The sequence below is a fragment of the Dasypus novemcinctus genome, chromosome 25, assembly GCF_030445035.2.
Source record: "Dasypus novemcinctus isolate mDasNov1 chromosome 25, mDasNov1.1.hap2, whole genome shotgun sequence".
NCBI classification, from domain to species: Eukaryota; Metazoa; Chordata; class Mammalia; order Cingulata; family Dasypodidae; genus Dasypus; species Dasypus novemcinctus.
Window position 1 is genome coordinate 48,472,340 of NC_080697.1, and position 16,700 is coordinate 48,489,039.

Genomic DNA, 16,700 nt, shown 5'->3' on the forward strand with positions numbered 1-16,700 from the left:
TGAAATAGCAACAAAGGTAACTTTAGATGATGGGAACATTAAGAGCTAATACTTAGGGACTGACTTTGTGCCAGAAATATTTCCCCTTTTTATGAAACCGTTTGCATTTTTTTCTCCCTTACTGCAACTCTATGCAACCACCTCTCCTATTATCATAAATCCTTAATGAGATATAAATAAAAATTTACTGTATATCATTCCACACCTTTTCCTGTACTTTCATACATATAAGTCTTCAGAAGATTATCATTATTATCAAAGAATATTCCCTAGCATAAAGCCTGACATAAGTCCTTTATAAATATATGTTGAACGAATCTTAATGAATACACTAATATAAATGAAAGTGAGATGTAGTGTTCTACCTTTTGCTCTTTCTCTTTGTTTGAATAGTTGAGAATTTTCCATTTCACCATCTCGTATTGGATAATATCCACAATTCTTAGTTATTTATGTATTCTCCAGTTGATGGATCTTTAGGTTACTGAACCTTCTGTGTCAAACATTTTGTCATATTATGTCATGTGCTTAGATGAGCAAGTGCCTGTTCACATGATTTGTCAAAGGGCTGTCTTTTCCTGCTCTTTTGCTTGCTTAAGATAAGCTAAACAAAAAATCATGCTGCTGCCTTGGGTAAATGGTGGCCTTGGCCATACTAACAAGTCTGACACTTCTCTCCGACTCCCATTCAAAGAGTGGCTTGACATTACATTTCAAGCTAGCTCTTAATGATGAGCACAATGAAATATCCTGCCGTGTGCTTTAAGGGTTTGAAGAGGAAAGACGTAACCAGTGTTTTCTTGCTTTCCCTCTATTAGTCACCGCCACAGCGGAGGGAGGCAAAGAGGAAGCAGGAAGAGGCGAATTAGTAAAATTGGCCCAGCAGCCCAACTCTGCGCCTTCCATACATATCCAGTCATCCCTACCAGCCTCCTAGCTCCAGACACAGCTTCTTGTCCTTTTTCTTGCCTTCACTGCACAAGCCTTCACAAATTCCTTTTACGTGCAGTGGCCCATTCCGACTGGGCAGCTTGCTCACAGCCCTTCTGTGCTTCCTGGAGAGTGAGCATTGATGCATTTTCACCTTCACGGTTGGGTTTTGAAAAGCCTTGGGAAAGTGGTGTCTTATTCTCAGTGACTTGCAATTGGCCTTGCCTGGAGTTCTGGCAGGGTTGCCATGGTCTGTGTCAGCCTGCACTTGGCAGCAGCCTGCTGGAGCGTCTGTAGACATGTCAGCTGTTTCCTTCCGTGGTGCTCCCTGGAGAGCCGCCAGAGCTGGCTGCCTTATCTCCTTCAGCTGCTGTAAACCTCACCCTAACCCCTAAGGGATCATGTGGACCGGAGGGAGGGGTGGCAGCCTCATGTAGGCCTGATATCACATTACAGCAGACGAGAGAGAAAGAGAGGGAGAAAGAAAAAGCTAGATAAACTGAGAAAGCAGGAGAGATACTGTGTGTGTGTGCATGTGTCTGCGTTGCTTCATATCCTGGGCGGAAAGCCACCTCTCTAAAAATATGTACATAAATTTAGAGGAACCTCTATAGATAAATGCTTGATGAATTCACACAGGAGATGCAGCACTTTCCTCGTTTCTGGAAGATTAAAATATGGTACATACCCTATGCCAAAGAAAGAGCGAGTTAGGCTTTCACTATTCATGTTTTGGAGCTTTGGGAACAAGCTGATTCTTATGGGGCTGCGTCGGGTGCAGGTATACATTATGTGTACATAAAATCATCAGGCAGATTTCTCTATCTCATGTCAATTAGCATAAATTAGTGCAGTCTTCTCTTAATTTAAATGAGACTCTGCTCTAATGATGATGAATCCACAATGTATCAAGTTTAATTTTCATCTACATTGTGAATAATTTTTTAATGGCTGTTCCTCAGGGAAAAGCAGTGACATAGATCAATTTCTGTCATGTTGGGTTCCATGGGGAAGCACACTTTCTGCTGTCGTGGAATTCCACGTGTAAATAAAGGTGGAACTAGGGCTTGGAGAGGCCGCTGAAGGACATGCGCTCCTGTCTTAAAAACACAAGTGTTGGCAGGGAAGGCACCTCTCACTTCTTGGGCACCAACTCGGTGCCAGGCCCGATTCTGTGTGTTAAATAGATTTTATTTCAGTTATTATGAAGAACAGCCCAACAAAGTCTTGTGAAAGAGTGTTAGACAAGGAAACTAAGGCTCAGAGCACCTTGCACAACCTGAAAAGTGGAAAGCCAGGATTTAAACCCTTATAGGTATAGCCAGTGTCCCTGCTGTCTTCCCTTATGCTTGTGTTTTCAATATTTAACTTGGAGTAAATTGTGCCTGAGATATAGCACCATCACCTACCCAGTTTTCCACACTACATACAATTCCTGAGGCAAAGTTTGCACTGTTGTTGTTAGTGATACCCCCGTCATCTTCCCTGTTGCCATGAGCCTGCCTCCATTTCTCATAATGTCATAATGTCCCCCTCACAGCTGGCCTCGTTTCCCTCTCCCATGGCCACGACTTGGGTTGAGATTCTTTGTGGTTTTAGAGTAGTCTTCTCACTTGGTCTGCTTGCCGCTGATTCCTCCTACTGCAAGCTGTAACTTCATGAGGGAAAATGAATATCACACTGTTCCCCGACTTACCCGTGTGCACTGACAGCCACTGCCATTTTAGGGAAAACCTCACCCAGATGGTCTCTGAGACCTGCGTCCCAGTCGACCTCTGCGGCCGCATGCCTTGCCATGGCATCCTCCCTAAACTTTCCTCTTTCTCCAACAAATCCACCATTTCCCCTCCTACTTCCTGAGTATGCCAAGCATTTCATAACGCTGGACCTTTGTCCAAAGTTTCCTCTCCTTGAATGCCCTTCTCCTCACCTACCACAGGGAAAACTCCTGTATTTCCAGCCTCCTTCATATAACGCTTCCCATGAAGCTTTTCCGTTTCTTTGAGCTGTTTTTTACATTAGATATGCTGTTTCTTTATTTAATACATCTTAGTTCTCTCCATTATACTATTGTATTTAGAAGACTGTCTTCCTCTTTAACATATTAGTTCTTTAAAGCAGGAATTCATGCCTGTCACGTATTCCTATTCATAGTCCCTAGCCCAGGACTGGGCCTATAATTGGGGTTCAAAAATTCTTATTGAATGAAAGAGAATTCTAAGTGATTTATTAATTCAATAATATTTTTGAGAATCCATATTTATCAGATGCAAAAAATTGTGATTAGCTTTGACATAATGCAAGGAATAAATTAATAGACATGAATCCTGTCCACATATACGAGAGAAAATATTTTTCATGTCTCCATATCTTTGTTTATGCACTTCTCTCTGCTTTGAACATCTGTGTTCTACTACCATTTGGTAAATAATCTCTTCACATCACATAAACTGCTTTTCTGTGAAACTTCTCCAGGATATCATAAGCAGAATAACAGTTCTAATGTGTGCACTTTGGCGGCACTTTGTGTGGATTTCTGTCAGAACATTCAGTTTGTTTGGTTAAAGTAGTTGATAATTATTTACTCAGACTATGAACTCCTTGTTGACAGGTACTGCTCATCTTTTATTACCAGGCCTAGCACTTATTAGTCACTCACTAAATATATACCAAGGTAGAAAGGGGCAAGAGAAATGGCTCCTGCTGGCTTCAGAGACGAGAGAGTTTGCTTAGGTTTGGGGCAGTCGGGAATTATCCTTAGGAATGAATGGGATTCTAATGAGGTCAACAAGCCCCCATTGGCACGGTCAGTGGTCTGGACTTAAATTGCCATTTTAAGCTATATTTCTGATCATAATGATATTAAAGTCAGTAGGATATGACCTGTATAAACAGAGGGAACCAGACTCTGACCCAGAACTCCTTCCTTACACTGGGGTGGTGGTTCCTTAATGTCGGAATATTAACTTTTGCACTTTAGACTCCAGTATGTTTAGTTTCAAGTGTTCCCTCGAGTCATTTATTCCAGTTCAAATTTGACCTCCCCATGGATGCATTTGCTGAGAAGACCCACATCTCTTTAATAATTCCTTTAGCTTGTAATGGGATCTTCCTGATGGACCTTTAAAGAGAAATACATTGTCACACTGAGTTCAATAATGATGAATTTAGTTGCTTTGTGTCCTAGAATTTTAATACCCAGAATGACGGTTTCTTAGTTATGATCTTGCTGGAAATAAGTTTTTCAAGAAAGATAAGGCCTAGATGCATTAATAATTCAATTTGAAATGCCATTTGCCAAAGAATTATCTTCTAGAGAAGTTAATATGCCCCTGGCTGAGCTACGGTCTTTGTTCCTGAGGTCTTTGAATTATCTTTGATTCACAACATTTGAATTCACTGAAAATATTATTTATTTTGCTATTGTTAAGTATACTTTTGAACTTGATGGTTAATTTTAAGTATATTATAATGGCATTCAAACCATATATAAAACTTTAATTGAAATTAAATCGATGGACACAGCCCTGTATTTGTGGGTCAGTTTTGACACCAATTTCAGTTGGCTTTCCACACGTGGCACAAAACCCGTTTCTGATTCACATCCTGGTCTAATAAAGGAGCAGGGGAGATGGGAGTTTCAGTCATGGCAAGGGTGGAACTGAGAGCTAAATCCGTTCTCCTCAGTGCTTTGCAACATGCAACTCTGAAGCAGGCAGTCAAGATCTCCCTCAGCATTTGTGAATGGGGCAGCGTCTGAGGGCCACCTCTCCAGCTTCTCTCACCTTTTCATCCTCCTCAGTTCTTTGGTCTGCTCAGTGGACGCCAGAGCATTGCTATGCTCTGTCAGTCAACTACTCTCTTCAGTGCCAAAACGTATGCCTGCCTGAGTGGATCATGGAGGATTTCAGTTTCTCTTTGGTGATAACACTTCCACTCACCCTGCTTGATGAAGAAAAGAGGCAATGGCGGGAGATGCCACCTGTAGCCTTGGCTCCGCTCCTGTGCTGGGGAGTGGCCTTGTACAGGCCACTTAATACACCGAGCCTCTGTTGTCTCATCTGAACTCAAGTGCATGTTCAGCCTCATATTAACAACCTTTTGCGAAGAAGGTTTCTGCGGTCAAATTTATTAACTTCTTGATGAAATAAAGTTAAGCAGGCTTCTTCATTGTAGGACTCTTTAGAGTCTCTAATTTGGAAAGGGTTGTGATAAATTTGCAATCTGGTGATATAATACACAGTATTTATTGGGGTGGGAGGGTAGGATAAACAGATCTGTAGTTTAAGATCTCTTTTAACATCTCAATTCCAAAGTAGAGTTTTCAGGGTTTAGAGTTCTTATTTAAAACAGTTTCGTTTTTATGACTCAGTGGCTTCTTTTCTGGGAAGTTTCCTGCCAGTAGCTCTTTTTAGTAAAAGGAAGAGAGTCCTTTCAGATTTCTGGTAGGAAAAAAAAAAATACAGTGGCACTGTGCATATATAGGGCTGTGTACTTTTAGATTTCAAATTCTACTGCAAAATGCGGTTTATCATCCTCCCCACACACCCCACTTCTGTGCCTACCCCTCTGGGTCCTTGAGGTACTCTGCCCCTCCTGGGAACATATATCACACTCATGTATTCTTGTCCATCTTTGCCTCTTCTGCCATAAGTGTATGTTGTGGTGCATACAAATCTCAAATCTTTTGAACCTTCTGTGACCCAAATCTCAGCTCAGAGGCTCTGTCCTTTGAAATTCAAGTGAAACTGACTGACACATCAATCTTGTGAAACGACCTTATCCTTCCTATTTTCTACAGGTATTCAGGAAAGGGGTGGTTTATATATTTCTTAGATAATTCTGTGCCTAAGGTCTTTCCTTTGCTAAAATAGTTCATCGGATGGATTGCCTTCTGCCTTGTGCCAGATACCCCGTATCACTCAGACTTCCAGAACATCCCCCGTATGAAGCATTTGTATATTTGACAGGCTTTGTTTATGGGCCAGTGCCAAAGAAGGGTGTAATCTTCTTGTGTGGTTGGTTATTTCCAAGACTTTTAGTTTCACCATTTCTGGATTCCACCAATTTTGTTACGTAGATTAATTTAGCTCTGGGCTCCTCTTTGTTTATATATATATATATTAGGTTCTGCCCTTATGTTATCACAGAACTGGAAGAGCCTTAGAAATTCAGATCCTTTTTTTTTTTTTTTTTATCTCCTTCTTCAACCTGCTTCTATGAAGGGAGGGAGCAGCCAAAAGATGAATTACCCTCTGGTACAAATAATTCTAACTCCTAGAAGTCAGAAGGGTTCAGAGTTAGTTTTAGTTTAAATAACAATTTATTTTCTGTTACACTTCCCTCCAAACCCCTCTCCCATTCATCTGCCTTCCTCCCACTCCTATAAATACATCCCGGCTCAGGCCCCGAAGCATGACGGTGGAATGGCCTTCTCACTCATCATCTGCCTTCCGTCCGTCCTTACTCCCATCTGTCCTCTGCTCTGCCACCATGGTGATCTTCCTAAAGAATGACTGTGATGCTCTCACTCTCTACCTCAAAAACCATTGTTGATGCGAAAAAAATCTCTACCCTTTTTACAATGTTCAAATCCCTTCCCAAAGTGCCCTCACTGCATCTTCCTGGCCTCAGCTTGCATTAATCCCCTTCACAAACCCTGTCTTCAAACCAAGTTGTTCTATTTGTCACTCTGCTTTTATGCTTTATTTTTCTCAAGACAATCCTTTTGACTTGGGGTGTTCCATTACCATACTGCTATTGAAAAACCTACTTAATCCTTCAAAATTCAACCACGTGGCCCTTCTACAAACTCTTTCAGTCACCAAAAACAGAAGTGCATGCTTGCCTCTTTAGCCATGGTATAGAAGGAAACCAGTATTTTTTTGAGTGTCTAATGTGGGTCAGCAGTGTCTTAACTACTTTAATGAATTTGTCTATTTATCCTCCTATCCCTATAGGATAGATTTCATTGTCCCCACTTTATAGCTAAGGAAATTAAGTCATCTGCCCTAAGTTCCTCAGAAAAATGTATAGTGACTTACTTTAAACCTAGTCTGGCCCTAAAGTCTGATTCATTTCCAATGAAAAATATATATCTTAGACTGCCTTGTACTTATATTTATGGTGTACTTGTTATAACATCCCAACAAAATTGAAATCTCTAAGATTATAAACAAATATGTCCATCTTTGTATAGTCTGCAGAACCTAATACAAAGTTGTGGGCTTACTAATTGAATAATCAATGACTATTTGTAGGTTTCAGTGTTTTTACTGAAATACAATACACTTTTTCTCATAATTTCAGTGCCTGAAAGAAGATATAATACAATTGTAATCAAAGTGAAGGTTCAAAATATAAAATTAAGTGTTAAAAAAAAAAGACCATTATTATTTCATCTAAGTAATTTGCATGTATTGAGCCATATACGATTAGGAAAATATAGTTAGTATATATGACAAAGATACATCATTACTTTAATAAAATGTAATCTATGAAATCGTTGTGGAGGTTTTAGAAATAAAATTTGCTTAAGTGCAAGGTCAGAACTGCCTTTGTTTATTGATCGATCTGTAACCTGGTACAGTAGAATTGTACCAAGCTGTAGTTTTGTTGTTCCTGTTGTTATTTAATCTCTTTAATTCTATAATCTGAAAACTGACTGGAATAACAGCTTTTCCCTCCTGTCCCTTTTCTGTTTGCAGAGTCCCAGTGCACGCTCTGCGGGGAACCGGAAGGTGAGTGCCTTTTACCTTACTTACACTTGCTTGTGCAGGTGCGGAAATGGTGACATAATATCGTGCCTCATACTCTGTGTGTGATGGTGACAGACTGCTGTGAAACATATTAGAGAGAATGTTAAGAAATTGAAAAATATTCTTTGTGGTGTTTGATGGAAAGAGTCAATTAAACAGAACACAGCACTGGATACACATTAGGCAGAAGGAGTTAATCTCTAAAGAAGAATTGGCCTCATTAGCTCTTTTTTTCTTTTTCGATATAGAAATTTTATTCAGTAGTTGCCAGGTAATAAATGTCAAGATTGGAAAAACCTATGTATTGGCTTTAAATATATGAGCTGATTGTGCTTATGGGCTTTGATTTCAATAAAACCAGCCAAACTTTACCCTATTATTAATGACTAAAGCTGAAAGGAATGTGCATCAAACATTGATAAGTAATCGTAATATTAGAGAGTATATTCTAACTTGAATTTCAGCTAAAATTTCATGTCTAAAATACATTTAAAAGTAGAGCTCCTGAATATATAGAATATGTTCTAAAATTATGAAAGCCAAATTTATGTAATATTTTTCAAAGTGGTGATAAGAAAAAAAAATGTGGTAAATACCAAGTACTTTATTAGTAGGGACTCTGAATTAAATGGAGTTTTTATTTTGTATTCTGCTTTCGGCAGAAGGAAGCAAATTGGCTAGAAAACTTGTCATCTTCAAGGAATTGAGGAGAAAGGCAAGTCCCAGAAATATGCTTTGGGATCAGAAGAGGCCTAACCTAATTCTTGTTATATCCATGTAACCTGATATACAAAAGATAATATTTAAATGCTTAATTAAAAATATTTTCAGTGCAAGGGAAGATTAATAATAATCATTGGAAAGATTTTTATCAACAAGTTGAAAAAAGTGAATATAAGATTAGCCTGGAAATCAAATACTCGATTTTTCCAATGTTGTGATTAATTGAGGCATTGTTACAAAGTTTACTCTTTACCCTTCGTATGTTGTTTAAGAAGTCTATACTGTATAAACATAGTGATGATAAAGTTAATTTATATTTTCAAGTCCAAAGCTTCACTTTTATGTAAAACATCAGACTTTGGACCCTTGATATTTCCAGGTTCAAAAAAATGTAGTGTTTTAGATTTGGGAATTACTTTCTAGGAAAACAGTTTAATGATGGCTTCAAATTGTGCTGGACACTTCTTCAAAATGCCAAAATCCACAGACTTTTCTTCTAGAGTTACTGAGGTTGTTGCAGAAAATGGTCGGTAAAGTTTTCCGGCTTGTTTTATGTTCTTCCGGTGTTTGAAAATGTTATTGTTTCTTCTCATTACATGTTTCCATAGTCATCCCCACACTGGGGAAATGCATACTGTGCTTTGGCTTCATGTTTATTATCCTTTGTGCCTCCCCCCTTTTTTGCTAAAAGTCTTCTTTGTGCTATACTAGAGGAACTGTAAATGTAAAGAACCTGTAAGTAGTGGTTTATCAAATTACATTGTATTTTCTTATCTAACTTGTTTCTAATAACAAATGTCTGTTTTCTGAAAAGGATGTGTGAATTACGTGGAGTATGCTTTTCGGCTATACTCTACTCAGTGGTAGAATGAAAAGCACATTTTGATTTCATGCATCAGTATAAATCATGTTCCAAGATACAGACATGGGTTGACTCAAAACTTGGTAAGTTACCTAATGAATCCTAGCTCAGGGATCAGTCTTGTTCCCTTTTCTTAAACATTCTAGATGGTGAAATCAACTCTAGAATGGACCTAAAATTGCCAAGGCTGTCTACGACTGCTATGGTAGCCTTTAATTTTGCTAGAAATATGCTAGCTTCCCTAGGAGAGTTGTAGCCCTGGATCCAGTGTCTCCTGGTCCTACCACCATCAGGTATCTGAAAGACTTTACCCCGTTGCCTTCCCTTGTTTAACTTCTAAATAACAAGTATTGTCAATCCATATCAAATGTGTAAAATTGTTATAAGAAATTTGTTCATTTTTGCTCTAAATGGCACATCAATTTGTATTTATTTAAAATGAGAAGATTTTGACACAATATAAGAATAATTAGATGTTCAACTAAAGAAGAGCTTTGGAGTTAATCAGGAAGAAACTCAGTCTGAGGTGGGGTGATTATCTATGGAATGCTGTAGTGGAGATTTTTAGGTAGGGGGCTACCAAGTGGCCGTTACATTTCCTTCTTTCTATGGTGTGACATGGCTCTATGAAGCTCTTTTCAACATTTTAGAAATATACAAGTGGGATTGCTCCAAATCAGAGAAGGAAAGATTTGATGGCATGGTCTCAGCTGCGCTTTATTTTTTGATCAGCACTATCATGAATATTCATACATTTTCAAATCATTCAAGTAATTAGTATAAGTAAGTGCTGGTAGCGTGCAGTGAGTGGAATCTGAGTTTCAGCTTTTCTGTCCAGTATATTTCTTCAGCAGCCTTTATTAGTTGACTCATAAATGTTGTTGCAAAGAAGTGATCAGAGCCAGAGGCTGGCGACGGAGTGTACAACTTTGAACTTGGTGCATTGTATTCATTACATCTGGAAGGTTAAGGCATCAACCCATTTAGCTTCTCTCTTTCTTGTCAGAAAGCTGTTAACAGTCTTTCACTTCTAAACCAGTGAAGTGGGAAAACACCTCTTTGCATTTTAATGATCAGTTCTTTAGGAGAAAGCTCGTTCTCTCCAGATTGAATAATTAGCATTGTCTCAGATGATCATATCTGTCAAACGAATGAGACCAGAAACAAAGTTTACAGAGAGCTAGAGACCTGGAATTCTGCAGTTATGGCTCTCTATCATGGCATGGCCTATTTTTCAGAGAACTTAAATTTCGATTGTATATAAAATAGAGATCACACTTTTCATATGCAAATTGCTTACACTTTCACAATTGCAAGGTTTCTGAATTTTGAACGATCATGTTTTCAGGAGATGAAAATGTATAATGGAATTTATTGTTATTTATCACTACCTGGTATCTTTCCTTCTGCCAAGAATATACAGGCAGTGCCTCTATGAATGCTTGAAATAGGTGGCTACTGGCAGGGTGAGGGACATTGTTGTTAATCAGATTTGTCTTGCCATTTGCAGAGACATAGTTCCTGTAATGTTTTGCTTACCTTAAAAAAGTATACCAGAGGTTTATTCTAAATAAATAAAAAAGCTTGACTTTTACTAAGAGCCAACTCATTTGTTAAAATAAATTTCCTATTTTGATTGTAAAACTTCCTCAATTTTCATCAGTTTTATAGTGATTCTTGTAAGTTACATTTTAGACATCCAACATAACTGAATATCATATTTTACTTTGTTCTTACATAGCAAGTGTCCCCGAAGGCTTTTTGTGATGCATCTGTCAATTTAATTTAGGAAAATAATTTAAAATATATGATTTTTAATGTTGCAGATCTCTTAGAAATTGTCTAGCAAGTTTTCTGGCTCTAACTAGAAGACCCTAAAAAATTACCATTTTCAAACTCTCTTGAAAACTAGAGATGCCACTTTCTTTTTAGCAAGAAGACCACAGGGAAAATTATGGGCATTGGGTAGGACCACAAATGCCAATTCTTGGATTTGTCTATTTGTTTACATTTTTGTGGTGCTATTTTCCCCAATAGCATATAGTATTTTTGAAATGGAAAGACTGATGAATTAGTGGCTTGGAGAGATTAGGAGAGCTTATTTGAAATCCACTGAAATATAATAGCAAGGTCTTAAAGGTACGTTTTATAACCCAGTTGAAACTAAGAAATAAACAAGAAAATATGATATAAATTTGGCATGAAGGGACATACTGGAAAATATTAGGATAGATTTTAAATGGCAATAGACAAAAGTGTGGTGGCATAATTATACATTGGATTATTTGGAAAATGATATAAAATTTTCCATGAATAAATTTGTTCAAAAGCAAAATTAAGGTTTAAAATTCACAAAAAGTTAAAAAATTTTTCCTCCTAAATCTGGGAAGAATTTTACCTGATCATTTCAAAACACAAGTTGTATCCTGCTCTCTGAATTTTGGACAGAGACAGACACTTACATTTATTTCACTACAAATGCAAGGATCCCAACATACCTCGCCTCTCTTCAGAACTGATGATTAATAAAAAGTAGAGATATTTCCCTGCATTTGTAATATTATATAGTTGATATTCAATACAATATTATATAATGCAGATTTTTTCCACAAATGACTTTAAACAATGAGAATTTTCCACACTAATTTTGTATAAATCGAATATGTGTACTCTGGAGATTTTAAGGCCTCTGAAAAACTGAGGGAAAAATAGTATTTTTCTATTTTTTACTCAGTGGAAACAGTACAATAAGTGTTTAGAAAGCAACATTTCTCTACCACCTGCCAGATCCCATCCCTGTTCCCTGCTTATCATGGAAATGGAGGAGGACAACTTTCTAATAGAACTGCTGCCCCTTCTCTTTTTAAGTTTATACCTTTTTATTGTATGCTTTAGATAAAATGCACTTTTCTGATTGCTGTTCTTAGATAGTAAGTTAAAAGGAACCAACATTTATTATGTTCTCAACATGTGCTAGGCACTCTAGGTAAAAAATAGTGCTTCTTAGAAACTAAAAAATTCAGCTGTTTGAGAGACAGTAATACTTAGCTCCAATCAGTCTGTCTTTTAGGAACTTGAAATGGCTACTGTTTTAGTGAAAACAGGAAAATATACTCTAGAATAAGATCAAATACTATCCCTCATAAAAGTTTTGATAGAGGGTATCAGAAAGCATGGAAGCCTGAGTTGACACAGAAACCCAACTCAACACAACAACAGATAAAACAGTTGCATAATATCTAATCAAAATTGTTCTCCATGTATAGCCAAGTTTGAATGAAAGAAAAAAAGGGAACACCTGGATTCCAAAAATTAAGAAAAAAATTAAAAGCAGATGGTAAGCATGAGATGAGTCTGCAATAGCCCATGAGAAATAAAACCCAGAAAGTGGCCTAGGGATGGGGCTGGGGTTCTAATGAGCAAGCCAATGGGAGATGGGGCTCTGTGCCTTGTGAGACTGCATTATTATTGGTAGAGATACTGGAATTGAGTCCCCTGCGTAAAACCCAGAGTAACAGCAAGCTTCTCCAGTTATAGAGGACAAAAAAATAAACAAAACTAGAAAAACCTACCTACTGGCCCAAGAAAGCATGAAGGAAGTTTATCATTTGTCCTGGGCCATGAGTAGATTATAAAGTTATAGAAATAAATTCAAACTCCAGGCATATCCCTTGCAGGAAGGTGAGATCTGAATTTATACTGCCCATGTGTTGCAGAAAGGTCACATTATGAAATTAAGATGACAGTCATTCCAGAAGCAGTTATGTTTCTAGAGGCCTAGGGTTCTGGCAGAATCACAGTCACAAATGATCCATTCAGAATTTTGACAACATAGGGCTCATATGTCACTCTCCCCACCCCAAACCATAATTAAAAACCCCATTTTATATAAAGGTACAGTAAAAGGTAATAAGCCATATGAAGAAACTTAAGAGTTGTAAGGCAGAAAAAACAGAAAAATGAATGACCGAAGGACTAAAAATAACCAAATTGTATAAAAAAATCTATCAGTTGAGTATGTTTCAAATTATCAAATATATTTTCAAAGAAAAATAATCTATTAAGGAAAAGATTAGAAAGCAAACAGAATATCTAGAAAAAAGTCATTTAAATTGAAAACTAAGCACATGTATTATAAAGTGGATTAGACAGACCCGAAATAAGAATTAAGAAACAAGAAGATAGATATGAGGAAATTACCTAGAATTTTGCCTAAAAATATAAAGAGTACTATGAAACAGCAACCAAGATACATGGGAAGATGGATTGAGAAATACAAATACATGTCTGGGTCTAGGTGAGAAATTAAAGAAACGGAGAGAATGAAAGAGAGGCATTAGTCAAAGAAATAAAGGCTAATACTTTTCTAGAACTGAAGAAATTCTTGTGCCTCTTTGATCTAAATACTCCCAAGACTAAAACCAAATAAATAAAAATACATCAATAGCTTATGAAGGCAAACTGTAGAACATCAAAGACAAATAAATATACATACCTTGGAATGGTTGCCAGGAGTCTTCTTACCAATGAAATTTATGCTAGTTGACATTGGAAAATATGTAAAAAGTTTATTCCTTTAATGTAAGGATGAGCTAACATTAGAAAAAAAATCTATTAATGTAACTCACCACCCTAGCAAATTAAAGGAGAAAAACCCAATGATCTTCTTAATAGATGGGAAGTATTGTATAAAATCCAATACTTGTCATCATAAAAGTTTTCTTGATAATGGAAATTTCACAAAAACCTAGATAGGAAACATAATTAATGTTATACTATTTTATTTATGATGTGTAATTAGACAATTATATGACAATTTATAGAAACAAATTTAGAGTTTATAATTTTAATTATTTCCTCTAGAATAAAAAATTAATAAAGGCTTCTCTTTGTTACTGCTTCTATTCAACATTGTATTGGGGTTCCTTGTCAGTGCAGTGAAGCAAGAAAAGAAATACTCCAGACAAATGATTGAAGGACATAAACAATTTTTTTTTATTATTTGCCGATAATTTGATGGTCTACATAATAAAAAGTCCAAAAGAATATTTAAATGACTAGGAAAAAATGGGAGTTTGGTAATATTTTATATGTAACTACATATTTAAAAATTAATATTTCTATCGGTATATTTACTAAGTAGAATATATAATTTTTAAATGTCACAGTCTAATAACCAAAAAACTAAAAGAAACATAGGAATAACACACCAAGGAAGTATAATGTATCTATATTAAAAAATTAAGCTATATTATAGGACAGAAAAGATCAAAATACATTAAGAAAGATAATATCCTTATTAAGGAAATTTCACATCATTAAGAGTATAAATTCTCCTCAGTAAATAAATTAAATGCAATTGTAATCAAAATCCTAAATGAATAACTTTAGTAATGTTAACATACTGACCCTAAAATTCATATATCACAGTAAAAGGTCAAGAGATGCATGACAATTTTAAAAAATGTGATGTTAAGATTATATAAAGCAAAAGTAATTAAGCAGTGTAGTAATATTGTAGGGTAAACAAATACACTAAGAGAACAGAAAAGAGAGCTCATATCAGACGACTCAATATAACAGTAAATGTGGCATTTGTACAGAAAAAGAAACAAATGGTGCTTGCTAATAGGCTGTTCAAATGAAATAATAAAATAAGATCCTACCTTAATCATAGATAATTATACATTTCAAATGGTTTAAATATCTATATTGGAGAATCAAAAATCAAAATTTTGTAAATGTTTGCAGAATATGTATTTGTATATATGCACATCTATGTTTGTGTGTATATATACATATATGCATATATGCATATAATGATCTCAGAATGGGGAATGATTTCTTAAAACTGGTTCATATAGCTCAAGACATAAAGGGATAAATTTATACACTCAACTACCTAAGAGTTAAAAACTTCGGAATGTAAAAGGCAGCAAAAACTGTTAAAAAACTAGGCACAGATTGGATATTTTTTCTAAAAGAAAATTTTCCTCTCCTACATGTGTGTGCTTATTCATCATATAAATCAATAGGAAAAGACAAACTTTTTAATAAAACATGTCGAAGGATATGAAATAAATAGGCAATTTAGACAAGAAAATGCCCAATTGGCCTGTAAGTGTAGGGAAGGTAATTCAACCACATGAGGAATCAATAAAATGCAAATTAAACAGGACAAGACAACATTCAACTTCCAAGCCCATCATATTGGCAAAATCTAAGCCTGAGCATACCAAGTTTTGGTCAATCAGAACAGTCAATCACTGATGGTAGGGATGTAAATTGGTATAAACACTTTGGAGATCAATTTGTTAATAACAAAGTTGAAGATGTATATATTCCATAACCCAACAATTTCAGACACATGAATACAAGAAAAGACACATCTGTCATCATTTAAAATAGGGAAAATCACAAGCAATGTAAATGTCTGTCAGTGAGGAAAAAACAAAGAAATAGTGACATAGTCACAATATTATCTCTTTATAAATATCTGAAATCAGTGTCCTAGATCTGCAGGATCATAAAATTTTGATGCTATTTATAAAAACCATGCACTACTGTATGAAGACACTGATTGTAAAATGTACATTCTTAGTTTACTCCCAGACATCAATTTCTCCCTTCTTTCTAAGAGAATTCTCAATTTGTTCATGTGTCCACCCCTCCAGAACAACCCTATCCAGTGGTAATGCTTATTAATCTCAGACAATCATGCTAATTCCAGTTTCCTTACCAGTGACTTTGGTAGTTAAAGTCCAATTGTAACTTATTTGTGCTAAAGAGAAATGAGGGGAAGTTAGTTGGGTGCTGACCTTCTGGGAACATTTTCTTTGAATCTTAAACATAGAAACAGAAAAAAGATGGTCATTTCTTTCTATGGATATTACCCTCTCGCAAACATGCGAAGGACTGTGGGTATCTTGGAACTATAAAGGGTGCTCATCAGAGGACAGATTCGTTGAGGATGGCCAAGCAAAAAGGAAAGAACTAGTGCCCTTGTTGACATCACTGAGACACTGAACTAACACCAAATCCTGGAAGATCCTCAGAGAAATAATTTCCTGATTAAGCCAAGTAAGTCAGGACTGTCTATTTGCAGCCAAAGACCTCCTAAATGATACCTATTTAGTAGCCTCTAAGAACATAGATGAGAACAATACCACCAACTTAATTACCACTAGGGAAGAAGAAAGAAAATTCGTTCAGTGGCACCAGGGATTACTTAAACTGTATTTGTAATTTTTTTTCTTTAAAAAAAGATATGTGGTACATGAGATGAAATATGTACATTTGCTAAATCTGGGTGTTTATTTGAAGTGTGTTTAGTTCATTATTCTTTATTTTGTGTACTCTTAGAATATTTAAGGTACTTTTTTTAAGTGCTTAGTGGACAAGATGGTGGAGTGATGGGAAGCAGATGT

The 16,700-nt window shown here is 36.2% G+C and overlaps 1 protein-coding gene and 1 non-coding gene across 7 annotated transcripts in view; both read left to right on the forward strand.

The window, feature by feature from the left end:
• Window positions 1–16,700, forward strand: part of DLGAP2 (DLG associated protein 2) — a 1,108,217-nt gene that overhangs the window by 581,964 nt on the left and 509,553 nt on the right. For all 6 annotated transcript variants that reach the window (XM_058287984.2, XM_071211854.1, XM_058287983.2 and 3 more), the window contains one exon: window positions 7,638–7,670. In XM_058287984.2, the coding sequence (XP_058143967.1) occupies window positions 7,638–7,670 (33 nt within the window). The remainder of the gene's footprint in view (window positions 1–7,637; window positions 7,671–16,700) is intronic.
• LOC111766404 (U7 small nuclear RNA) lies at window positions 11,089–11,150 on the forward strand. Its single transcript, XR_002798464.1, has one exon. It is a non-coding gene; the product is annotated as a U7 small nuclear RNA (small nuclear RNA).